The sequence below is a fragment of the Schistocerca gregaria genome, chromosome 6 (assembly GCF_023897955.1).
Source record: "Schistocerca gregaria isolate iqSchGreg1 chromosome 6, iqSchGreg1.2, whole genome shotgun sequence".
In the NCBI taxonomy this organism is placed as follows: Eukaryota; Metazoa; Arthropoda; class Insecta; order Orthoptera; family Acrididae; genus Schistocerca; species Schistocerca gregaria.
The window spans coordinates 31,712,811-31,739,969 of NC_064925.1; the positions used below are offsets into that span (position 1 = coordinate 31,712,811).

Consider the following 27,159-nt stretch of genomic DNA (forward strand, 5'->3'; position numbering starts at 1 on the left):
TTAAATAGAATTCTGTGTTTGCTGAGCATTGGAAGTCATGTGGGCACCCGTGTCCTGCACTAGAAAGCTGATTCTACTCAAGTAACTGGAAATTGTTAAACATCTCTGTTAATAAAGAAAAGTTGCTGAAGGATCAAATGGTTAGCAGAAATAAAGTATATTATGGTGCAACACTGCCAGTATTTCGAATATTGCTATAATGATATCTTTTATCTTGTTGACAGCCTTTTTTTTGTGTGTGTGAGTGAAGTAAAAGGAGTTATATTTCAAGGGAGGCTTACTAGTGACCTTATTTTATTGTAGGTGACATTATCTTTATATATTCTACAGAATATATTTCATATATTTCATTTTAATGACTAAAAGTAAGTCATTGTCTTTAGTTTGCAGTGCTTACAACTGTTCCTGATTTTGATGTTTGGGTTCTTGGTCTTGTATGGGTAACCTTTGCAAGTGCTTTAAAATTTAGCTGTTTTACTTCCTATGACAGTTTTAATGAGACTTTTGACTTGCAATGTACATTAATGTACATTTGTCTTTATGTGACAGCAATGGTATGCATGCATTTTATGCAGTTTTTGTATTTTGAAAATGTCTTACGCTAGTAATGCGTGCCTGGACACCTCTTGTCACGCTATATAGGATGTTGTCATTTTGATCTGTACCAGTAAATATATGTATATGTGCATGGCGATTGGATGTGTTTATTTTGTAAGCATGGCCCTCTTTTGTACTGCTATGGCAGTCACCTTGTGTGCTTCCTTTTTCTATACCTTCTTGATGATATATTGGGAGTTTCCTTTTTTTTTAAAAAAAAATTTGGTCTGCCTTGCATTTTGTGTGTTTTAGTGATGGATGGATTACATGTCCAGATACTGTTACATCCATTTTCCACTGTATATGGGCTTGTGATGATAGGTTACATATTCATCTTTCTTTTAAACAAGTTTCTTCTGCTTTTAGTTCTTTTTGCCTTTGTAGTTGTACAAGATAGGGCCATGCCCATTGCCCTGTCCGTGTCTAATTACTGGTTTATTGTTTTTATAGACAATTTGATGATTCACCAAAAGGGTGAAATGTCACTGATATTTAATAATTTTGCAGCTAAGATTGTTTTTATTCTAGAGCAAGAAATATGGTTTTGAAAAAAGATATGTGTATCCTTAATCTAAATTTGCATGAGGAAGTCTTTTCTGAAAGTATTTGTCTGGAGGTTAGCTTCCTATTGATGCAAAGCCTGGATGACAGTGTTAGGATGTGGTTTGACCATACAGGCATGAGAATAATGCAGAACTAAGAACAACAGACTTAAAAGCATGTGCATAACATCATCTGTAGGCACTAAAGATAGTACATAGTGGTAAAATTTGAATGTCAATACCCCTGCTGAATTTTTAATTGGTTATAAATTAAGAATTGATTTATTAAGTTCATGGCTCTAGGGTTTAAGTCAGTACCTACACATTTCAGATGCTTTGGTGCAGGAAGAGCCTTCACCAGTACATTTGCCATCATACCTTCTGGTGACTGATATTCCAGTTTCAATGGATCCTCTTGCAGAGCTTGACATACAAAGCATAATTTTATATGAATGTACTTCATCTTTAGTGGAAAAACTGGGTTGTGCGCTACCTTTCCAGCTTGGTGATTGTTAATAAACAAGATTATTTATGACAGTTTCCCTAACTGTAGCTTCTTCATGAATGTTCACAGGTGAATTGCTTCCCCCATTCTTTGGTGAGGCTCATACCAGCTTCAGTTAATGAAAGAGCAGTGGTTCTCTGCTTGCTTGAAGCCCTTGAGATGGCTGATATGGGTAGAGTGTAGTTGTAGCCTGTGTATGACTTCCTATCAGCATCAGAACTTCCCCATTCGGCATCCATGAAACCAAAGATTCCATCCTTACCCCTGATGTAGGTCAGTTTCTTGTCTAGGATTCCTTTGAAGTAGCTAAAGATTCACTTATCCACTTGCCAGTGAAAAAAAAATATGTCTATCATTGTATTTTATTTATGGCATAGTATAACAAGTTGAGTACAGATGGTGGTGATGTACATAAGTGCTCCAACCAGTTCTCTAAATGGATTGAGTGCCATCTTCCATAATCGTAGTTGTTGCACCCGGCTTGCTTCCAGTTTCCAATGCAGTTCTTGCCAGTATGCTGTCATCCATTCTGAATCTGTGTAGAACTTCTTTGACATTATTAATTAATGGAAAATCTCATATAAAGATGTGAAACAATTACTAACAAAGAGATAGAGGGGCTGGCCAGTACTTACCTCAGCTCAGTACAGCCGATAGAAACACAAAAAACAACTGAAAATTTAAGTTCCTAGCTTTCAGAATAAATGTTCCTTCATCAGGGAGGAGAGAGGGGAAAGAAGGGGAAGAAGGGAAAGTGAATTTAGTTACTCACAACCCAGGTTATGAAGCAACAGGGAAAGGAAAACAGGGAAGGTAGCAAGGATGGAGGCATGGTTGTCAGAGGGAAGCCAAAGATATTCTCTCTTCCCTCTGACAACCATGCCTCCATCCTTGCTACCTTCCCTGTTTTCCTTTCCCTGTTGCTTCATAACCTGGGTTGTGAGTAATTAAATCCACTTTCCCTTCTTCCCTTTCTTTCCCCTCTCTCCTCCCTGATGAAGGAACATTTATTTCGAAAGCTAGGAACTTAAATTTTCGTTTTTTTTTTTTTTGTGTTTCTATCGGCTGTACTACTTTGACATAATGTAATTTTTTGAACTTATTGGTTTACTTAAATTCACAAATAGTGTCTTACGGCACCAAATTTCTTGACGTCAAATCTGCCAGTTAACTCATCAATTTGTTTGGTCCTTCCTGTATTATCTCAAGTGGTTATAAGGCGATCCACATGAATAGGTAGGAAGACTGGTCATTTTGGTACATTGCATTGATCTAAATTTGTGGATTGCAGTTTAGTTTGTTAGGGTTGCATTCAGCTTAGCATACCACTCTAGACTAGCTTGCTGCAGCCTGTAAATGGCTTTTCTAAGTTCTCAGTTTACCACCAAATTTCAATGTTTTCAGCATGCCACTTGCCTTCTTGATTTTATAATTATCTTTTTCCACATCTTTCACCTTTTACAATGGAAGATCCACACACACACACACACACACACACACACACACACACACACACACACACACACACACACATTAGTATGAGTGCAACACAAGGCCCCTTGCTATTGCAACCCAGTCTTCCTTCCCAGGCTGCATTTCCTTCCCTGTGCCCCTCCCTATCCATCCTACCCATCCTACCCATGCTCACTGCTCACTCCTTCCACGCTGCCACTCCCCCCCCCCCCCCCCCAGCACCCCTCTTTCAGTGCTGTTACCTATGTTCCCTTCGCCTGTTCTGCTTCATCCTTTTTGGCATTTTGTTCCCCTTTCGAGTTCCACTTCTAAATTTAGTGTCTGCAGTGTGAGCCATTTGGGGAAGAATTCCCTCCTGTCATTCACGTCATGGATTCCTCTTCTCCTCTTTCTTTCCTGCTGTAGTCCCCCTTCACCCCAGTAGATCACCAGCATGTGTAACCAGTCCGTGTGTGGGGCTTTTATGTACCCATCAGGTTCCACCCCATAACAACACAGGGATCACACTGCTGAAACCTAAGCTGTTGCCTCCCCATACATCTGTAGGAGGGGCTGCTTGTCTTTCTGGCCCTTGCTGCGGCTGGGCGGCACCCATGGGAAGAGTCCATGATTGGAGAGGGTGGTTTGCGCATGGAGCGTGTCAATCTCCAAACATCTGGCAGTTCTCCTACGGCCATGTCTTCGGGTGATAATGGATCATGAATGCTGCTGCTTATGACCCAGCAGCCTTCTCTTCCCTGGCTACACCCTGGGAAAAGGACCAGGCTCACTGGCTTGGAGTGAAATACGTTCCACACTACCTGGTCAGTATTAGGACAGATGGGGACACACTCACAGCCACAAAGCCACTATTTTTTGTGGAAAATATCATAGATGAGTTTGTCAAACTGGAGTGTCTTAGGAAGATGTGGTTATGTCCCTGTAGTTCAAAACTTCTGTGGCCCTATCTGCAGCTCTTCTCTCGTCTTTCTGGGTTAATCTGGAATGACAGTGTGATAATTTTTTTGTTTGATGAGTGCAAAAAGGTTGTAAGACATTTTATTTGTGACTGTCACCCCATTATCATTGGTGGTGGTGGGTGATCCCATTTGGATACGCACTCCGTGGTAATTTAGTGGAACTGTAATGGGTACTACCATTGACTTCCAGAGCTGCAATACCTTATTGTCTTTTACTCGGCAGATTGTGTTGTTCTCCAGGAATCGCATTTTACTGATGCTTAGTTTCTGATCCTCCACGGGTTCCGTGCTTCGTCGGAACTGGGACAGCCCTTTGAGGGCTTCTGGTGGGGCCTACTTTGATAGATACAGATATTCTTAGTACACGGATCCAACTTCGTACCACATTGGAAGCTGTTACTGTTTGGGACCACTCTGCCATCAAGGTTTGCAATCTCTATCTCCCTCCTGATAGGTCATCTACATCTACATCCATACTCCGCAAGCCACCTGACGGTGTGTGTCGGAGGGTACCCTGAGTACCTCTATCGGTTCTCCCTTCTATTCCAGTCTCGTATTGTACGTGGAAAGAAGGATTGTCGGTATGCTTCTGTGTGGGCTCTAATCTCTCTGATTTTATCCTCATGGTCTCTTCGCGAGATATACGTAGGAGGGAGCAATATACTGCTTGACTCTTCGGTGAAGGTATGTTCTCGAAACTTTAACAAAAGCCCGTACCGAGCTACTGAGCGTCTCTCCTGCAGAGTCTTCCACTGGCGTTTATCTATCATCTCCGTAACGCTTTCGCAATTGCTAAATGATCCTGTAACGAAGCGCGCTGCTCTCCGTTGGATCTTCTCTATCTCTTCTATCAACCCTACCTGGTGCGGATCCCACACTGCTGAGCAGTATTCAAGCATTGGGCGAACAAGCGTACTGTAACCTACTTCCTTTGTTGTCGGATTGCATTTCCTTAAGATTCTTCCAATGAATCTGTCTGGCATCTGCTTTACCGACGATCAACTTTATATGATCATTCCATTTTAAATCACTCCTAATGAGTACTCCCAGATAATTTATGGAATTAACTACTTCCAGTTGCTGACCTGCTATTTTGTAGCTAAATGATAAGGGACCTATCTTTCTATGTATTCGCATCACATTACACTTGTCTACATTGAGATTCAATTGCCATTTCGTGCACCATGCGTCAATTCGCTGCAGATCCTCCTGCATTTCAGTACAATTTTCCATTGTTGCAACCTCTCGATACACCACAGCATCATCTGCAAAAAGCCTCAGTGAACTTCCGATGTCTTCCACCAGGTCATTTATGTATATTGTGAATAGCAACGGTCCTATGACACTCCCCTGGGGCACACCTGAAATCACTCTTACTTCGGAAGACTTCTCTCCATTGAGAATGACATGCTGCGTTCTGTTATCTAGGAACTCCTCAATCCAATCACACAATTGATCTGATAGTCCGTATGCTCTTACTTTGTTCATTAAACGACTGTGGGGAACTGTGTCAAACGCCTTGCGGAAGTCAAGAAATACGGCATCTACCTGTGAACCCGTGTCTAAGGCCCTCCGAGTCTCGTGGACGAATAGCGAGAGCTGGGTTTCACACGACCGTCTTTTTCGAAACCCATGCTGATTCCTACAGAGTAGATTTCTAGTCTCCAGAAAAGACATTATACTCGAACATAATACGTGTTCCAAAATTCTACAACTGATCGACGTTAGAGATATAGGTCTATAGTTCTGCACATCTGTTTGACGTCCCTTCTTGAAAACGGGGATGACCTGTGCCCTTTTCCAATCCTTTGGAACGCTTCGCTCTTCTAGAGACCTACGGTACACCGCTGCAAGAAGGGGGGCAAGTTCCTTCGCGTACTCTGTGTAAAATCGAACTGGTATTCCATCAGGACCAGCGGCCTTTCCTCTTTTGAGCGATTTTAATTGTTTCTCTATCCCTCTGTCGTCTATTTCGATATCTACCATTTTGTCAACTGTGCGACAATCTAGAGAAGGAACTACAGTGCAGTCTTCCTCTGTCATGTGCTGCCCTAACTGCCCTCCTTCAAAATATGTTTCCCAACCACTGAACAAGCAGATAGAATGATACTCTTGACAGACCACCACATCTTAATTAAACTCCTGGGATAGGTTTGCTCAAGAAGGGGTGATGGAATAGACTGGAAACAAATTTACAAGGATTTTGTGAGGGCACATGGCCATGTTTACTATAACCCTAAAGAGACAGAAAACTAAGTCTACACAAAATATCCACCAACAACACACAACTTATCCAACTAAATTGCATGAGAAGTGTGTTAGTGGGGACAGAGCTGATTAAACTAATAAAGGATGAAGCAGCTGACATAATTTGCCTAGAGGAACCATACATGCACATGGGAAAGTACCTGGCATTCCAAGGCAATACATTGTAATCACGGGTTCCACATATGCAAAGGCAGCAATCATAGTGGCAAACACATAGATAAGTCACACAAATTACACAGCTGAACATGGAACACTCAGTAGCAATAGAAATCACACTAAGCAGGGAACACTGGGTAATCTCTTCCATGTATGCCCAGTAGTTACTCGAAATAGAACCTTCCACATATAAAATAAGATAACACATTTCACTCAAGGCAGACACTTACTGGTACACACTGACATCAGTGCATGCTCGACCCTCTGGCATGCTGACAGAACACATGCCAAAAGGCAGGACATTGCAGACACAATAAGTGAGTGTAACCTTTTTGACTGAATAAAGCAGGTGAACCACCAACCTTCTGTGGATTTCAGGTGAAACTTTAACAAATGAAAAATGTTACAATGTCCTAGTCAATGTCACACGTAGTGACCACAACATAATACACACACACACACACACACACACACACACACACACACACACACACACACACACACACACAACCCACCGTTGCTGCTACACAAAGGAAACTGGCAAACTCCGAAAGAGGATGTTAATTACTGTGGTGCCTCTATACCACACATGATAGCATTGATTTCAGAGTTTACACACTGGCACATACAGGGGACAGACTAAATAATGTGAACAGTAGTATTAATGGAATGGTTGTTTGGTGTATTAATGGAATGGTTGTTTGGTGATCAACAACGCAGTTAAGGCACGTGTTGCACTGGACTGTGCATGTGCAGTACGGACTAGGCATTAGTGCAGAATGTTTACGAGTAGTGCACACTTCTTATTTGCAGAGGCTGAGGTCAACAGGCAATGAAAGACCTAACAGAGTTCCAAAGAGGGCAGATTGTGGGGCCGTCATTAGCTGGAGCATCAGTCACCAAGACAGCCAACTTAGTGGAATGTTTCAAGAGTGTTTCAACAGTCATGACGGTCTACCCAAAACATGGAGAGAAACCATTGTGTAAACATAATAGTGGGTGCAAATTAAAACTAAATGACAGGGAATGGTGTACACTAACACAAATTGTGTCAAAAAACACAAAACTACTGCAGCTAAAGTGACAGCAGGTACTGCAGCTAAAGTGACAGTAGCCATCTTAAAAAAGAGACCCTGTATCTGTTGACACTGGCCGCCGAAAACCCCATTATGTGAATATTCGTGGGTGAGCTGCTATACGGAAACCATTAGTGATGACAACCGACACAAAGAAGTGTAAAACATGGGCATCAGGAGCAGAAATCCTGGACAGCTGATCAATGGAAATACATCATATGGTCCAATGAGTCAATGTTTTGATTATTTCCAACATCAGGCTGGGTTTACATATGGAGAGTGCCAAAAGAAGCCTACAATCATGATTGCTTGATTTCAGTGGTTAAGCATGGTAGTGGAAGTGTGATGGTGTGGAAATCCATATCACGGTATTCTGCTGGTCCCATCATTACTCTCAAAGGCCGCATTACAGACAACAATTATGCAGACATTTCAGGTAATCAGGTGCGCCTATCCCTTGTATATTACAAAAAGCCCAGCTGCCATACCCGTAGCAAACAAAGGGCAAAACAGGAATGCCACGGTCCAAAATGTTGACCAGTCTCCGGAGGGACCCACGAGAAAATTATACTCCAAATCTATTGCGACACTAAAGACAGGTATAAAACCGAACTTAACAAGACAAGACAGAACTGATGGGACACCTTTGTGTGGACTCAGTTGGAAAATATGTGGGGAGAGCAGTACAAACAGCAGGCTGACAAAATCAAAACACCATTTGTACTGTTGACACTGAGACCTACAGACAGCTCCTCTATGTGAGGCTGGAGAAGCTTTGCAGAATACCCTTGTCAGAAGCTTCTCCTGGCCGATGACCAAACTGAAGCGCACCAACAACACATCAGTCTCAGTCGACTAATTGAAATTAACTACATTATTAACCAAGTAGTCATCCCTTTCGCTCAGGAGGAAGTTACCTTGGCAGTTAGAAAACTCAAACCTAGGAAAGCCCCAGGGCCCTGACAGAATTCACCCAGAATGCAGCACCACAGATCGTACCATTTCTGACCAAATTACTGAATGACACCTTACAACAACACAATATACCCACAACATGGAAATCTGCAGATGCAGTAATGATCAAGAAGACTGAGGACAGAGACCTGACAGATCCGAAGACGTACAGACCAATTTGCTTGATCAACACTTTGGCTAAGATTCAGGAGAGACTGCTGTGCGACACTCTAGTTGCACAGACAGCTCTTCAGCCTTAGTCCCCACCAGTTCGGGTTGAGACCACAAAAATCTATCGATGACGCCATTAACAGTGCACTGCAAAGAATACAAATGTCATAAGACAAATATGTAGCTGCGATCCTAATTGATATAGCCACTACCTTTCATAACCTCTGGTGACCTGTACTATTTGCAATATTTAGGGAAATGCAGATACCCACATCGTCATATTACAGTCTCCTAGACAACTGTAACAATAGAGTTATAGAATAATGTGCAGGCCATCAAAGGGTCATCAAAAGGGCTGCCCACAGGGGTCTATATGTGGTCCCATATTCTAGGTCATCACTATAGAACCTCTTTCAAACACTCTTGATGAGGGCAATAGGGTAGCTAAAGGTAGCATTACAAAGAAACCTAACAATCAGACTTGACAATACCACCATACAACAAAAGCTTATGACAAGATACAATGGACTATATGTTGACAGAAAACTTTCATTCAAGGACCATGCAAAACTCGTGAGTGACGAAAAGCTGATGGATAAATGAGCCAGACTCAACACTGCACAGTTTATACTACCACTACAGATGATATGAACCTACCATATCACCTTGTTTGACTCCATTCTGAGCTTTGCAGCCAGCACATGGGCGCATGGTATCAGCCTCACATCACACAAAACCATTCTACAATGTGGACAGAGAAGCATCCATTTAAGAGTGTCAGGAGCATTTGGGACAACATCTATAGAGGCATTGTGTGTTATCCAGAGTGTGCAGCCAACAGACGTTTCAGAGCTGCAGCATACTGGACGAAAAAGGAGTTACAAGAATAAGTACAAGAAATTACAAGGGGGGAAAAAATAAATGGCGAGAAACGACTTAATGAATGACAAAATGATACTTGGCAGACTGAATTGGGCGCAACAGGACGACGACACACAGTACGCACATTCTTCCTGAACATCTGAGAACTAATGAGCGTGTAATATATAGATTCGACACATGGTATGGTCCACATTGTTACGGGACATGGACGTGCCCACATCATCTCCATCGTTTGGATTAAGTGACTCAGACATATGCATATGTGTAGAAATCAGCACAGTGGAACACACAACATTATATTGCGACGTGTTTTGACATATACGACTGCAACAGCATGACAGTGATGTACGACAAAGGATAAGATAGCCAGATGACTGGTTAGAACTAAATAGTCACCAACAGAATTTCACAGCATATGGACAATCGTACACAAGACGGAGAATAGGGAATTGCCCCACAAGGCAACACAACCATTGACTAAGATGCCTCAACCAACTTAAAACAAGACAGTATGGACTTGTAGTAGTAGTAGTAGTAGTAGTAGTAGTAGTAGTAGTAGTAGTAGTAATCATAATCATGATGATGATGATGATGATGATGATGATGATGATGATGATGATGATGATGATGATGAACCTTATGCCTGCCCACAATGGTAATGACACTGCAAAAAAAGTGAAAATAGAAGGAAACAAAACCAAACATTCAACACAAACCAAAACAAATTTTACCAGACAATAGATAACACACACATTAAAATAGACAATCCACCTAACATAAGACATGGAACACTTCTGGAGCAACATACAGTCAAACCCGGTACAACATAACAGGCATGCACGGTGGATAGAAGCAGAAACAGACACATACAAGATGATACCACAAATGCCTGAAGTGATAATTTTGCAACATGAAGTCACTCAAGCAATTAATTCTACTCACAATTGGAAAGCCCCTGGAAATGATAAAATAGCAAATTTCTGGCTAAAGAAGTTCACCTCAACACATGCACATCTAACTAAATTATTTAACAGTTACATTGCAGACCCATAGACGTTCCCTGATAATACCGCCCCATAACATGCCTACCAACAATATACAAAATACTAACTTCAGTCATTACACAGAAATTGATGACACATATAACACAGAACAAAATTATAAATGAAGAACAAAAAGGCTGTTGCGAAGGAGCACGAGGATGTAAAGAAAAACTGATAATAGATGCAGAGGTGACATATCAAGCTAAAACTAAACAAAGGTCGCTACACTACGCATACATTGATTACCGAAAAGCTTTTGTTAGTGTACCCCACTCATGGTTACTACAAATATTGGAAATATACAAAGTAGATCCTAAATTGATAAAGTTCCTAAACATAGTAATGAAAAATTGGAAAACCACACCTAATATCTAAACAAATTCAAATATCACATCACAGCCAATACAGATTAAGCGTGGAATATACCAAGGAGACTCATTCAGTCCTTTCTGGTTCTGCCTTGCTCTGAACCCACTATCCAACATGCAAAATAATAGAAATTATGGATACAATGTTACTGGAACATACCCACACAAAATCACACATTTGCTATACATGGATGATCTAAAACTACTGGCAGCAACAAATCAACAACTCAACCAATTACTAAGTATTCAGCAATGATATAAATATGGCTTTTGGAACAGACAAATGTAAGAAAAATAGCATAGTCAAGGGAAAACACACTAAACAAGAAGATTACACCGAGTGAGGTGGCGCAGTGGTTAGTACACTGGACTCGCATTCGGGGGGACGACGGTTCAATCCCGTCTCTGGCCATCCTGATTTAGGTTTTCTGTGATTTCCCTAAATCGCTTCAGGCACATGCCGGGATGGTTCCTTTGAAAGGGCACGGCCGATTTCCTTCCCAATCCTTCCCTAACCCAAGCTTTCGCTCCGTCTCTAATGACCTCGTTGTCGACGGGACATTAAACGCTAACAACCACCACCACCACCACCACCACCAAGAAAATTATATATTGGATAACCACAGTGACTGCATAGAAGCGATGGAAAAAACAGATGCTCATAAATATCTAGGATACAGACAAAAAATAGGAATACATAATGCAAATACGAAAGAAGAACTAAAAGAAAAATATACACAAAGACTATCAAAAATACTGAAAACAGAATAGACAGCAAGAAACAAAACAAAAGCTATAAATACCTATGCTATACCAATATTGACCTACTCATTTGGAGTAGTGAAATGGAGTAACACAGACCTAGAAGCACTCAATACACTTACACGATCACAATGCCACAAATATAGAATACATCACATACATTCAGCAACAGAAAGATTCACATTAAGCGGAAAGGAAGGAGGAAGGGGATTTATCGACATAAAAAACTTACATTATGGACAGGTAGACAATTCAAGAAAGTTCTTTATAAAATGAGCAGATACTAGCAAAATACACAAAGCAATCACTCATATAAATACATCGGCTACACCACTGCAATTTCATAACCACTTCTACAACCCTTTAGATCACATAACATCAACAGATACGAAGAAAGTAAATATGAAAAAGAAAACACTACATGGCAAGCAACCGTATCATCTAACACAGCCACTCATCGATCAAGACGCATCCAACACATGGCTAAGAAAAGGCAATATATACAGTGAGACGGAAGGATTCATGATTGCGATACAGGATCAAACAATAAACACCATATATTACAGCAGGCATATTATTATAGATCCCAATACCACAACAGATAAATGCAGACTTCGCAAACAACAAATAGAAGCAGTAGATGACATCACAAGCGGATGTACAATACTAGCAAATACCGAATACACCAGAAGACATGACAATATAGCAAAAATAATACATCAACAGCTTGCCTTACAACATAAACTTATAAAACAACACGTTCCCACATACAAGTATGCACCACAAAATGTACTGGAGAATGATGAATACAAATTATACTGGAAGAGAACCATTATAACAGATAAAACACCACCACATAACAAACCTGACATCATACTCACCAATAAAAAGAAGAAATTAACACAACTAATCAAAATATCCATACCCAATACAACAAATATACAAAAGAAAACAGGAGAAAAAATTGAAAAATACATCCAACTGGCTGAGGAAGTCAAGGATATGTGGCATCAGGATAAAGTTGACATTATACCAATTACACTATCAACTACAGGAGTCATACCACACAATATCCACCAGTACATCAATGCAATACAGCTACATCCAAACTTGTATATACAAATACAGAAATCCGTAATTATTGATACTTGTTCAGTTACCCAAAAGTTCCTAAATGCAATATAACATATACCGTACAGTTAAAAGGAAGTCACGCTTGATCAAGGTCCACATCACTTTCTACTTTTGACCAGATATAACGTCTGAGATAAGAAATAATAATAATAATAATAATAATAATAATAATAATAATAATAATAATAATGTAGTAATAGTAATGCATCTTTCAGCTATGATTTACTTTATTGTGGTTGATACATCAATTTTTCCTTGCAAAGGAAGTGACAAAAATTCTAAATAGAAAGAAGTCCATCTAAATATGAAGAAGCCAATTTTTGGCACTCACTGCTGATTGTTCCTGTCTCAGTGCTTGATAACCAAATGATGCTCTTCTGCCTTCAAAGATATTTGACTGTGCATGTCTGAAGATCTGTGTTCCTGATATAATAATGGAGGTTTTGAAAGAATATTTTTGTGGATGAGTTTGGGGGGAGGGAGGGGGGTGGTTGTGGATACGTCTTTATTATTATATATTTTATATTATTATATATTATAGTATATATTGTTCATTTGATATGTAGGTCTTACCTAACTTACAAATGCTTTTGAATGTTTCAGATATGGAGGCCAGTCACAGCTGTCTTCTACTACCCCATTACTGCTTCAACAGGATTCCATTTCTTAATAAATTTATACTTCTTATACAAGTATTCATTACTTTTGGAAACTGGTAAGAATGCATGACTATTGTGTCAGAAATTTGTCTCATTATTTATTATATAAGAAACGCAACCTAAGGGGGTGTGATAAAAGAAGTTGGGAACAGTAAGATTACCTGATTGGACCACTGTATTTATAATAGATATATGCCACTGTGAGCGATAAAATATGCTCTTTAGTAACATGTTCATATCGAAGTGTTGTGATTAGTAGTTAAAGGCCTGATGCAACAGGAGGCTTAACTATCTATTAATCTGGAGGAGTTATGTGCAACAAAGGAAAGTGAGTGGAACTTGATGACCGATTACCAGGTGTGTGGAATTAGCACAGTATGACATGACACATTTGTGTGTGGCTCATGTGGGTACATCTGCCTAAATACCCCACAGGCAACCTAAGACGGAGAGTGCCTTGTGTCACTGGTATTGGTGCTCTTTCCAGTTCCACTCAAATGGAGTGAGGCAAAAAGGACTGTCTACATGCCTCAGTAGAGACCCCAGTTTCTCTTGTCTTTTCTTTGTGTTCCTTATCCAAAATTTATGTTGGTGCCAGCAGAATCAGTCTGCATTCAGTCTGAAATACCAGCTATCTACACTTTGTCAATAGTATTCTGCAAAAAGAACGTAACTTCCTTCCACAGATTTTCCTTGGTGTCTACAGAGTATTTCTGTAATGTGTTGATTGAACATGCTGGTAAATCTCTGGCAGCATGCCTTTGAATTTCTTTGACGTCTCCATTTAATCTGACCTTGAGGGATCACAAACATACGAGCAGTACTCAAGAGTGAGTTACAAACAAGTGTTCTGTATGTTGTTTCTTTTATAACAGGTAAACTTTCCTAGCATTCGTCAGTTAACAGAAGTTGGCCATTCGTATTTCCTAAAATCATCCTTATGTGCTCATTCCATTTCTCATAACTTTGTAATGTTAATGAGTCAATTGGGCAGCACACCACTAATCGTGTACTTCGAATTTTAAGGGATTGTTTTTTCTACTTCTCAGATAGAAATTCTGTTAGTCATCCTGTACCCTCCTGTAGTTAATCAATGAAAACACTTTACCATACACCTCAGCATCATCAGCAAACCACTGCTGCTCACCCCACCCTCCAGATTATTTGTAAATTTTGAGAACAAACTTGATCCTATCACACTTCAGTAGAGAACTTGTTTGTTTTGAACACTCGCCATCCAGGACAACGTACTGTGTTCTTTCATTTAAGAAATCTTTGAGCTATTCACATATATGATAACCTGTTCCACATACTCAAACCATAGTTAAGTTTGCAGTGAAGCATTGTGCTTTCCGGAAATCTAGGAATATGGAATCTGCTATTGCCTTTCATCCACGGTTTGTGGGATATCGTACGAGAAAAGGGCAAGCTGAGATCACATGAACAGTGCTTTCCAAATCCCAGCTGATCTGTGGACAGGTGCTTATGTTTATGGGTGTTGCTCTGTAATTTTGTGGGTCCACTCTTTTACCCTTCTTATATACAGGAGTCACCTGCACTTCCTCTCAGCGGGACTTTGCACTGAATGCCTCTGGTGGTGTTGTGACCACGTGACACTGTACAGAAAAAGTGTAAGCAGAAGAGAGATGAAGTGGCAGTCATTATAGTGAAGATACAGGCCACAACTGCGGAAATCGACTGATATAAATGGTTTGGACAAAGAGTACATTTTTGTGGCACTGCAGCTGGAAACGAGAATCTTTTAAATAGCGAAGCTGGTCACCTGTTGACATACTACTGTTGAGCACCTATGGAAATACGTTGAAGGATGGTGAAATGAGTAGGCCGCATGGTATTGGATGACCACGTCCCATCACAAAACATAGAGGTCAGAGGACCCTCCACTGTGCAATCCAGGATAGGCAGCAATCTGTGGCAGATCTGACAGAAGAGTACAGTGCTGGTACAGGTATGAGTGTTTTGGAGCACAGTGTTCAAAGGCCACTGTTGAATATGGAACTCCACGTCACACAACCCCTACATGTTCTTGTACTGACCCAATGACATCAGTTCTGATTGCTGTGGGCACAGCTTCACTGAGTTCTCACTGTGGACCTCGCGCATCAAATGAATCGCATTTCTTGTTACACCAGGTTGATGATTGGGTCCTTACACGCTGCACAGACGTGCAGTCCTGTGAGTCTGGTGAGGACAAAATTATGCTTTGGGGTACATTGACCTGGGCTTTGATGGGATCTGTGGTGGTAATTGAAGGCATCATGACTGCAGTGGACTACGTGAACATTATTTTGTACGACCTGCATCACTTGAAGTCTTCCCCTTTGGCAATGACATCTTCCAGCAGGATAACTGTCCCTGTTGCAAGGTCAGAATCGTGTGAGAGTGGCTTTAGGGGTATTATAGTGAACTCACATTGATGTCTTGGCCAGCAAGTGTGCCTGATCTGTTCCCATTGGAACACATCTTGGACACCAGCTGCCTGCCCTTAAACGACCATCTTACAGTTTGTGGGAACTACTTGATCTGTGCATGGGCATCTGGTGCCACATACTTTTTCGAATTCTGTAAAGGACTTGTAGAATCCATGCCAGACTGAATCTCTTTCATTGTGTGTGAAAAAAACACACTATTAAACAGGTGTTCATAATATTTTGGCTCATTAGGCTTTAATAAATCCAAAGATACATTTATTGTCATTGAAAACTTAGTCCTTTGTGTTCATATTAAGTACTATCACTCACTGTGAAACATGCCCCAAATTTTGAGTTGTCACAACGATTATATCAACAGCAGTGTGCTTTATCATGCATCTGCTTTGCAAGCATTACGTTAGTACTGCATTATCTGGTTGTTGCTTAATGTGCTGAGGGAAGATAACTGCAGCATCAGCAGTGTGAGAAATCATCATGCTCTCCCCCCCCCCCCCCTCTTGTCCTCTTCATCAGTTTCATCTTTTCTTTCTTGTAGGCTTTTGATTATTTCTTCATCTATTGAAGTTTGATCTGTATCACAGTTTTCCTCGTTCAGCCACTTAGCAACATAATCTTCATGAGTATCTCCTCCTCCTGGAAGCGTGTGGAACATGTCGGTGTACAAAGCGTCAACAACTGACAGTTTGAATTGACTGGCTCATGGCTGTTGCTCAGTACTGGCTCCAACTTAGCATCAGTGCATAATCATAGTTTTCTCCAGGTCTTCATTTTGGTAGTACCAGTCTCCACCTTCTTATGCCTCTGCTGTTTGGAAAACATCATGTAAGTTGATTTCTTTCCGCACCTTCAACATAGCCTCGCTAGAATCTTTTTCAGTTTTGTGTGGCAAGCGGACAAGAAGTCCGTGTTGATAGTGATGTTTTAATTTGATATCACAATTCCCTAATCAGTGGGCTAAAGCAGAGCTGTGAATTGAATGAAAGTGTGTTTCATCAGACTGTAGAGTCAAGCCAGAAGGATGACAGGAAGCACTGTCAGTTATAAGGATAGCTTTCAGAAGAATGTTTTTCTTCTTTAGCTCTTCTCTTGTGAATGGTGCAAATGAGATACTGAGATACTATTTCTGTCCATCCACGTGTTCTTCTCATGCATTGTTGCATTGGTAGTGTATTTTGATTACTTTTTTGAAAACATTGTAGATGTTGATTTCCCAGTCACCATGAACAGTAGTTTGACTCCCATTTGCATTCCAACACGCATCGTTTCTGTTGTTTGTGCACATGAACTTTTTCTTATTCTTGGCAGCTAATGTTTTTGAAGGAAGTATCTTGTAAAACAGGCTGGTTTCATCAGCATTGTACAGGGCATCAGAAGTTAAAATCTTCTTCCTCTGTTATCTTCCATATCTTGGTTACAAACCTACATGCATCTTTTTTGTTAGCTGAGCAAGTTTCCCCATTGACTGTCACGTGCTGCATGCCATGTCGGTCTTGCCAGTTTGATAGCCAACCCTGTCTTGCTGCAAACAAAGCTACTGCCATCAAGTTGTTTCTAAAATGCAACTGTTTTTCCCCCTATTATGGGGCCACTGAATGGAATTCCTTTACTGTGTTGTATGAACCAGTCAAGTTATTACTTCTCATTCTTTCATATAACCTCCCATTTACCCAGTTCGATCTCCACTTGTGTTGCATCCTGTTGAATAATGTCTTGTTTCATTTTTGCAGAAAACCTCAGTTCAACTTACCTAAAATTTAAAGGTTGTCCATAAGGTCTAGTGTAACATGATTCCTTTTAGAAGTGATGATACTGAACTGTAAAGAAAGCCACCATTTCAAGTATGTATAGAATTATTTAACACCATAATTAACAATATTGTCACACACGATAATGATTTGTTGTGCTTGTCATTTCTGTGTGAGCAACTAAATGCTGAATGTGGGTCAGATAACTGAGGGGAAAGGCCAGTAAGAGTTCAGTGTAGTTCAATAGGAAAGAGTTTGAGGGTGAGAGGAATATCTATAATGTAATTTTATAATTATAGTAGAATTACATTGGAGAAAATGGGAGAGAGGCCAGTTAAGTATGAGAGAATGAAAATACATACTGCACGTGGCAAAAAGAAACAGCTGCAGAGAAAATTGTAAGCAGTGAACTCCAGAGCAGCAGTAACCAAGAAAAGTAAAATCTTGAAATAAAGATGGACATGACAAAGTGAAGAAATATTAAAATTGTGATGGATAAGTCTGCAAGGAGGATGAGGGGAGAGGGGGAGGGGATTTGAATTGGGAGAGGGGGTAAGAGGGTTATTAACATAAAACATTTGCAGTTGGTAACCAAGCATTTGACAGGTAAGTCTTATTTCTGAAGTACTCACATAATCCAAAGTATGGAACGTCTGTCATCCCTGTAGTGCAGCTTGAACCTGAGGGTGGGATAACAAGAATGAGGCACATAGATGGGAGAAACAAGAACTGGGGATTGGCGGATAGTCACAGGAGTAGTGTGGTGCATGTGGCTATGCTGGGATAGTTTCCTGACTCATAAACAAGAAAAAAAAAATCATGTCAACATGGGATTTAAAATGTTTACAATAAGAGCTATCAGCCCTTTTTCAATATGAGATGTGTTTCACAGGAGCAAAGATGTAGTAGTGCTCATATCTTAAGGTACACATTTTAGAGCAAGTGTTTACTTCATGGTTTTTCTTGATTTGGCGTAAGGAACCGGTCTCCAAAGGTTTATAGACACATTTTTGAAATACCATGTATACAATGGCCTGTTGGGGAATTTAGTCTGGTGATCTCCAGTCAAATGGAAACTTCTGACAGAACAGTGTGGATGAAGTTTAATAGGTGTCAACTGAACTGATACAAGATGTGATAAAAAGTAATGGGAATTTTTAATTTAGTGGGTTGTGTTCATAGGATTTTCGATGTATTAATTTTTGTTGTTCATATACATTTTCTTGATGTACGTTTGCATTTTAGCTGTTTTGAATACTTAGTTTTTGACTGTTTTCAAGTACTCAGATAATTTTTTCTTTCGGTAAAGATGGTTCAAAGAATTTGCTTTAAAAAATGGAAGAAAAAGCAGCACCACATCCAAAATGTTAATTGTGTCTTTAGGCAAAACTACTAGGAGTAAGACAAAAGTTTATTGGTGGTATAAATGTTTAAGAGGTTTGAGAAGACCGTCGACCACCACCACCCTGGGCACCCTAGTGCAATTACTAACAATAATGTGGAAGAAGTAAAGACCCCCCTGTGGGTTCGGGGGTAAGAATAGGCCCACGGTATTCCTGCCTGTCGTAAGAGGCGACTAAAAGGAGTCTCAAACGTTTTGGCCTTGTGAGATGGTCCCCTAACGGGTTTGACCTCCATCCTTCTAAATTTTCCAAAGAGCAAGCCGATTTGGGAAGGGCGCCTTACAAGGAGCGATGTGTCCATCATGCATTACCATCTCTAGCCAGGTTTGTCGTCATCGCTTAGCAGTCCCGCTCACCTGCCATCTCTTGGGCGTGGATTTGTTCTTGGGTGCAGTTTATTGCAGTCTGCTATGCTGTGTCGCTTTATGCGCCAATGACGATATTGGACTACATCACCTGAAATCCAGCACGGTAGCCAGTCCGTTGTGGTGGGGCCGCCATGTACCCTGTTGGTTGTAGCCCCCTGACTACACAGGGATCGCTCTGCTGATGCCAGCGCCGTTCACTCCCCACGTATGCCAAGGAGTAGATGCCTATCTCCTTGGGGCATTGGGACTCCCGGCAATGGCCATCCTGCCAGGTGGTCGTTGCTGAGGCTGGGTGGCGCCCGTGGGGAGGGCCCTTGCTTGGAGTAGGTGGCATCAGGGCGGATGACCCGCAATGAAGCGTGGCGGCCAGCCGCCAGCAGTCTCTAAGTGTTCCAGGGCTCAATACAACGCAACTACATATGACCCCAAATCGTTCCCCTCCCTGGCTACACCATGGGAGGACCGAAAGACTAAGGATGCCAGCGAACCATACTCGCCCCGCTACCTGGTGTGTAAGAGAGCTGATGGTAAATCCTTTACATCCATGAAGCCTCAGTTCTTCGTCGAGCACTTAGAGGACAAGTTCGGGGAGGTGGAGGGCTTGTCCAAAATGCGCTCGGGCTCGGTTTTGATCAAATCGGCGTCCTCCGCTCAGTCCCGCCGGTTACTCGATTGTAACAAGCTGGGGGATGTTCCGGTTACAATCACGCCCCATAATAGTCTTAATATGGTCCAGGGCATAATACTCCATCAGGACCTTCTATTGCAGTCCGATGACGAGCTTCGTGCCAATTTAGAGCGGCGAGGTGTTCACTTCGTCCGGCGCGTACATCGTGGTCCAAGGGATAAGCAGGTTGCCACCGGTGCCTTCATCTTGGCCTTCGAGGGTGATACTTTACCTGAGAAGGTCAAGGTGATGGTCTATCGTTGTGACGTCAAGCCATATATCCCTCCCCCGATGCGGTGCTTTAAGTGCTGGAATTTCGGGCATATGTCTTCCCGCTGTACTTCCAGCCTCACATGTCGAGATTGTGGACGCCCATCACATCCCCATACTCCATGTGCTCCGCCTCCCATCTGTGTAAACTGCGGAGAGCACCACTCGCCTTGCTCGCCGGACTGCAGGATCTTCCAGAAAGAGCGCAAGATCATGGAGTATAAGACCCTGGACCGCCTGACATACACTGAGGCCAGGCAGAAGTTCGAACGCCTCCATCCTGTTCGAATGACTGCCTCTTACGCCGCAGCTACTACTGTTATGGCCCCATTAGCTCTCCCTCAGACTGCCACCTCTCAGAGCCGGAATGCTACACCTGCCCCCTTGATGGTGGGGGGCACTTCACTCCCTGCTGCTCCTGCACTACCTGCCTCAGGAGCAGCAACCCCCCCCAACCATCAGGGACATCAGTCCCCACTTCTAAGCTGGGGAAGCCTCAAACTTCCCCGGCTCGAATAGCACGTAAAGGGTCCCTTGGGTCCCTTCCTTCCCAGGTTTCCGCCTCTGTGAAGGGTGACGTCAGCCAATGGAAGAAAAGCAGACCAGCGGCTGGTCGCAGGGCTTCCCGCTCCTCCTCCGTCCCGAAGACTGACTCATTGGAGCCCTCCCAGCCAATGAAACCCAAGGACCAGAGAGACAAGACGAAGAAGACCTCTAAGGCCAAGGACCACGCGGTGGCATCCACCCCACTGCTCCCTACAGGCTCTGCGTCCGAGGATAAGGTGGAGATCCGGGTGTCCGCTGAGGACCTGGATCTCGCCGGACCCTCGGACACCATGGAAGCAGATTGTACTGGTCCTCCATCGGTGGCAGCAGGTGACCCAGTGGCGTGATCTGCCTCCTCGGCCCCTTCACGCCTTTTTCGGACATGGACAAAGCGATACTCCAGTGGAACTGCAGCGCTTTGTTCCACCACCTTGCTGAGCTTCGCCAACTCATCAGCAGTCACCCTTTCCTCTGCATTGCCCTACAGGAAACTTGGTTTCCGGCAATGCGGACCCCTGCCCTACGTGGGTATCGGGGTTATTACAAGAACCGGGCAGCTTATGAGAGGGTATCTGGTGGAGTCTGCGTCTACATCCTTAACTCTGTCTACAGCGAATGTGTACCTCTTCACACACCTTTAGAGGCTGTCGCTGTAAGGATGTGGACGCCTCAGCCTATTACTGTCTGCAGTTTGTATCTTCCGCCAGATGGTGATGTCTCGCGTCATGTGTTGGCTGCATTGATAGCACAACTGCCTCCTCCTTTTGTGTTACTGTGCGACTTTAACGCCCATAACCCCCCTGTGGGGTAGTGCCGCGATTACTGGCCGGGGTAGAGATGTCGAGACTCTTCTCTCGCAGCTTGACCTCTGCCTCTTAAACACGGGAGAGCCGACACATTTCAGCGTAGTCCATGGCACATTTTCGGCCATCGACCTTTCTATCTGCAGCCCCGGACTTTCACCATCCATCCACTGGAGTGTCCATGACGACTTATGTGGTAGTGACCATTTCCCCATCTTTCTGTCACTACCACAGCATCACTCTTCTGAACGCCCCTCCAGATGGGCTCTGAATAAGGCTGATTGGGGCTTGTTCTCCTCTCTCGCCACTATCGCACCTCCTTCCCCTGACACCATTGATGCGGTGGTTCAGTCGGTCACCACCGACATCGTTTCTGCGGCGGCATCTGCGATTCCCTGTTCATCCGGGTCCCCTCGGCGGTGGACTGTGCCTTGGTGGGCGCCCGAGATCGCAGAGGCGATTAGAGATCGCCGGCGGGCTCTTCAACACCATAAGCGGCACCCGTCCTTGGAGAACCTCATCGTTTTTAAACAGCTCCGTGCCCGTGCCCGACGCCTTATCCGCCAACGGAAGCAGGAGTGCTGGGAACGGTATGTTTCCACCATTGGCGTCCGTACCTCTGCATCGCAGGTTTGGGCTAAGATTAGGCGACTCCATGGCTATCGGCCGCCTGTCTCTGTCCCTGGGCTTTCGCTGAATGGAGTGGTGTGTACTGACTCCGACACGATTGCGGACCGGTTAGCAGCGCATTTTGCTCAGTGTTCCGCATCTACGAATTACCCACTGGCCTTCCGCTCCCGGAAAGAGCGGTTGGAAAGTTGGAGGCTTTCCTTTCACACGCGCCACGCGGAGTCGTACAATGCTCCTTTCAGCGACTGGGAATTCCAGAGTGCCCTATCTGCTTGCCCTGATACGGCTCCTGGGCCAGACCGCATCCACAGCCAGATGCTGAAACACCTCTCTGTGAATTGCCAGCGACGCCTCCTAGATGTTTTCAACCGCATCTGGGTTGAGGGTGTGTTCCCGTCTCAATGGCGAGAAAGCATTGTCCTCCCCGTGTTGAAACCTGGCAAGAACCCGCTGGAGGTGGACAGCTACCGCCCCATAAGCCTCACCAACGTTCTTTGCAAGTTGCTAGAACGTATGGTGAGCCGGAGGTTGAGTTGGCTCCTCGAGTCTCGAGGCCTTCTGGCTCCGTCTGAGGGTGGGTTCCGTAAAGGCCGCTCTGCCGTCGATAATCTGGTCTCCCTAGAGTCTGCCGTCTGTACAGCCTTTGCACGCCGCCAACATCTGGTTGCCGTCTTCTTCGACATGCGGAAGGCGTACGATACGACTTGGCGATATCACATCCTGGCCACACTTCATGGTTGGGGTCTTAGGGGCCCGCTCCTGATTTTTATTCAGAATTTTCTGTCGTCTCGTTCCTTCCGCGTGCAAGTTGCTGCGTCCCATAGTTCCTCCCGGGTCCAGGAGAACGGGGTCCCACAGGGGTCTGTCCTCAGTGTCTCCCTGTTTTTAATTGCGATCAATGGGCTCGCTGAGGCCGTGGGATCGTCCGTCGCAGCTTCGTTGTATGCAGACGACTTCTGCCTCTACTACAGCTCCGCTGGCATTGCAGTTGCTGAGCGCCAACTGCAGGGCGCTATCCGCAAGGCGCAGTCGTGGGCTGTAGCGCACGGCTTCCAGTTTTCGGCCGCTAAGACCTGCGTTGTGCATTTCTGCCGGCGTCGCACGGTTCACCCTGAGCCACGCCTTTTCCTTGACGGTGAACCTCTTGCTGTGGTAGAGACGCATCGGTTCTTGGGACTGGTATTTGATGCCCGGTTGACTTGGCTGCCTCATATTAGGCAGCTTAAACAAACATGCTGGCGGCATTTAAACGCTCTCCATTGCCTTAGCCACACCGGATGGGGTGCCGATCGGTCCACCCTTCTCCGGCTGTATCAAGCGCTGATCCAGTCCCGCCTTGATTATGGGTGTGTGGCTTATGGTTCGGCATCGCTATCAGCATTGCAATTGCTGGATCCCATCCATCACTGCGGGATCTGACTCGCCACAGGAGCATTTCGGACAAGCCCTGTTGACAGCTTACTTGTGGAGGCTGGTGTTCCTCCATTGCGGATCCGGCGCGAACGACTTCTGGCCGCTTATGCTGCCCACGTTTGTAGCTTGCCAGGGCATCCCAACTACCGTCTCCTGTTCCCGCACTCGATCGTCCATCTTCCAGACAGGCGGCCCCGGTCAGGGTGTACGATCGCGGTTCGCATCCGGGCTCTACTGTGTGGGATTGAGTTTTTTCCTCTCCCGCCTGTTTTCCGGGCCAATCTCCGTCTGCCCCCTTGGTGTGTGCGCCGACCATGCATTCGGCTGGATTTGGCACAGGGTCCGAAAGACTCGGTCCCTCCTCCGGCCCTCCGCCGCCGCTTTGTTTCTCTCCTTGCCGAGATTCCCGGATCTGCCGTGGCCTATACCGACGGTTCGATGGTCTCTGGTCGCACTGGTTACGCTCTTACTCTAGAGGATCATTGTGAACAACGGTTGCTGGCACCCGGGAACAGTGTATACACTGCCGAGTTGGTTGCCATCTATCACGCCCTAGAGTATATCCACTCCCACTCAGGTGAGTCCTTTGTCATCTGTAGTGACTCCCTGAGTGGTTTACGAGCTCTTGACCAGTGCTTTCCTCGTTCCCATCTGGTGATGGCCATCCACGAGTCACTCCATGCTCTTGCCCGTTGCGGCCGCTCCGTGGTCTTTGTTTGGACCCCAGGTCATGTCGGCATCCCGGGCAATGAGTGGGTTGACACGCTGGCTAAACAGGCAGTGAGTTCACCGGCTCTGGAACTCGGCCTTATGGAGTATGATCTCCTGTCGCTTTTGCGCCAGAAAGTGCTTGGTGCCTGGGGTGACGAGTGGCGCACCCTGCCCACGCCCAACAAACTTCGGGCAGTGAAGGAGACGACCGGTGTGTGGCGCTCCTCCATGCGGGCTTCTCGGAAGGACTCTGTCGTCCTCTGCCGGCTGCGCGTTGGCCACACGTGGCTGACGCACAGCCATTTGTTGCGCCGGGAGGACCCACCGCTATGTCGCTGCGGGGCAGCTCTGACGGTGGTCCACATTTTGGTGGACTGCCCGCTTTTAACAGGACTCAGGCAGACGTTTGCGCTGCCTGATACCCTCCCTGCCCTTTTATGTGATGACGTTGCTATGGCGGACCTCGTGTTGAGTTTTATTCGGGCAGGGGGTTTTTATCGTATGATTTGAGTGTTTGTCCTTTTATTTCCTGTATTGACTTGGGCCTTTGGCCTGTGGTTTTAAACTGTGGGTTTTAATGTCGTTTGGTGGTTGGCTTTTCCTTATTTTCATGGTCGGCCAACCACCTTCACACTCTGTGTGATTTTAGTTCCGTTTGTCTGGTCTTTGTCTGTCTTTCTTGTATTGTGTCGTCCCTTGTCTCAGTTCTCCGTTTTTAACGACTGACAGTTTTTATTTCGTGTGATTTTATTGTGGAACAAGGGACCGATGACCTTAGCAGTCTGGTCCCTTCAATCCCACACCCAACCAACCAACCAAGAAGTAAAGAAAATGGTTCTGGAAAATCACCGAATCACCATTAGAGGGGTTGTTTTCAGATGTTCTAGGCATGAAAGAGGCAGCAACCAAGTGTGTTCCAAAATTGTTGAATTTAGGTCAGAAACACATTCCGTAGACATACCCAAGAAAGTGTTGAATGTAGTCGACAATGATCCAGGACTTACGAAAGGTGACAAAGCATGGGTATATGGATATTACAATAAAACTAAGGCCCAGTCATCCCAATGGAAACTGCCTGAAGAGCCAAGACGAAAAAAAAAATTCAAGAAGTTCGATTACATGAAGATTATTCAGTTTCCTTTGATTACTTTGGCATAATCCTTCGCGAGCTCCTGTGTTATGGTTGTACAGTTAATAAGGTATGCTACCTGTAAGTTATGCACCATTTGCATGAAGCAGTCCAGAGAAAATGACCAGAATTGTCGCAATACCACTCAAGGAAATTAAATCAGTCATGCTCCTGCTCATGATTGTTTGTTTTTTGGCAAAAAAAACAAAACTGTTGTTGCCTCAGCCACTGTATTCACAGGACATGGCCCCTTGCAACTTCTGTCTATTACCGAGGCTGAAGAGAACCATGAAAGGACATTGTATTGCCACCGTTGATGAGATAAAAAGACTCACTGAAGGAGATAAACTCAATAATGGAAAGTGGGCTCCAGATTTGCTTCCTGGAGTGGAAAAATCACTGGTGCAAGTGTGTTACATCTGAGGTGGATTAGTCTGAAGGTGACAAAGTTGACAATGACTATGAATCAAGATTCATAAAGAAAAATAAAAACACGCGTTACTTTTTGATCACAGCTTGTATATCGGGTAAACAGGATCCACAACTGCCACACATTCTCTGAATTATAATATGTCATTAGATGAATTACCATTTATTTTATTTCCATTACAATACAGTTACTGCTGTAAAGCTGTATTAGTGTGTCAACATTTGCTCACTCTTTGACCCTTTGTTTAGTGCTGTGTGGTAAATATTATCTATTCCATTTTTGAAGATTATAGTCAGTCTAAAAAATATTTTATTTAGGTTCCATAAGGAATAGTTTTTAGTTACTGTGAGGAATAGGTGTTGAGGAGATAATTTGAATTGATATATGCAGTGTTGTTTTTTGATATGATTTACAAATCCTGCCAATGTTTTTCTCATTGTTCTAGGTATTTTTGATGGTCGCCCTGCAGATTATCTGTTCTTACTTCTTTTCAACTGGATATGTATTGTTATTGTAGCACTCATGGCTGATATTAATGTAAGTACAGTTATATTTCATAAGTTTTTGCATGGTATTGTGGAAATGTAAATTATAAAGTCCTGCAAAGAAATTAAAGAAATGTATGATGAAATAAAAGAAATTATTCAGATAGTGAAGGAAGACGAAAATTTTATAGTCGTGGGTGACTGGAATTGGGTAGTAGGAAAAGGGAGAGAAGGAAACATGGTAGGTGAGTATGGATTGGGGCTAAGAAATGAAAGAGGAAGCCGCCTGGTACAATTTTGCACAGAGCGCAATTTAATCATAGCTAACACTTGGTTCAAGAATCATAAAAGAAGGTTGTATACGTGGAAGAACCCTGGAGATACTAAAAGGTATCAGATAGATTATATAATGGTAAGACAGATTTAGGAACCAGTTTTTAAATTTTAGGACATTTCCAGGGACAGATGTGGACTGACCACAATCTATTGGTTATGAACTGTAGGTTAAAACTGAAGAAACTGCAAAAAAGGTGGGAATTTAAGGAGATAGGACGTGG

The 27,159-nt window shown here is 43.6% G+C and overlaps 1 protein-coding gene across 2 annotated transcripts in view; it reads left to right on the top strand.

Moving 5' to 3' along the window:
- The window catches only part of LOC126278208 (derlin-1), a 109,468-nt gene that overhangs the window by 41,275 nt on the left and 41,034 nt on the right, over positions 1–27,159 (top strand). For both annotated transcript variants that reach the window (XM_049978140.1, XM_049978139.1), the window contains exons 3-4: positions 13,494–13,605; positions 26,563–26,654. In XM_049978140.1, coding sequence (XP_049834097.1) covers positions 13,494–13,605; positions 26,563–26,654 — 204 coding nt within the window. The remainder of the gene's footprint in view (positions 1–13,493; positions 13,606–26,562; positions 26,655–27,159) is intronic.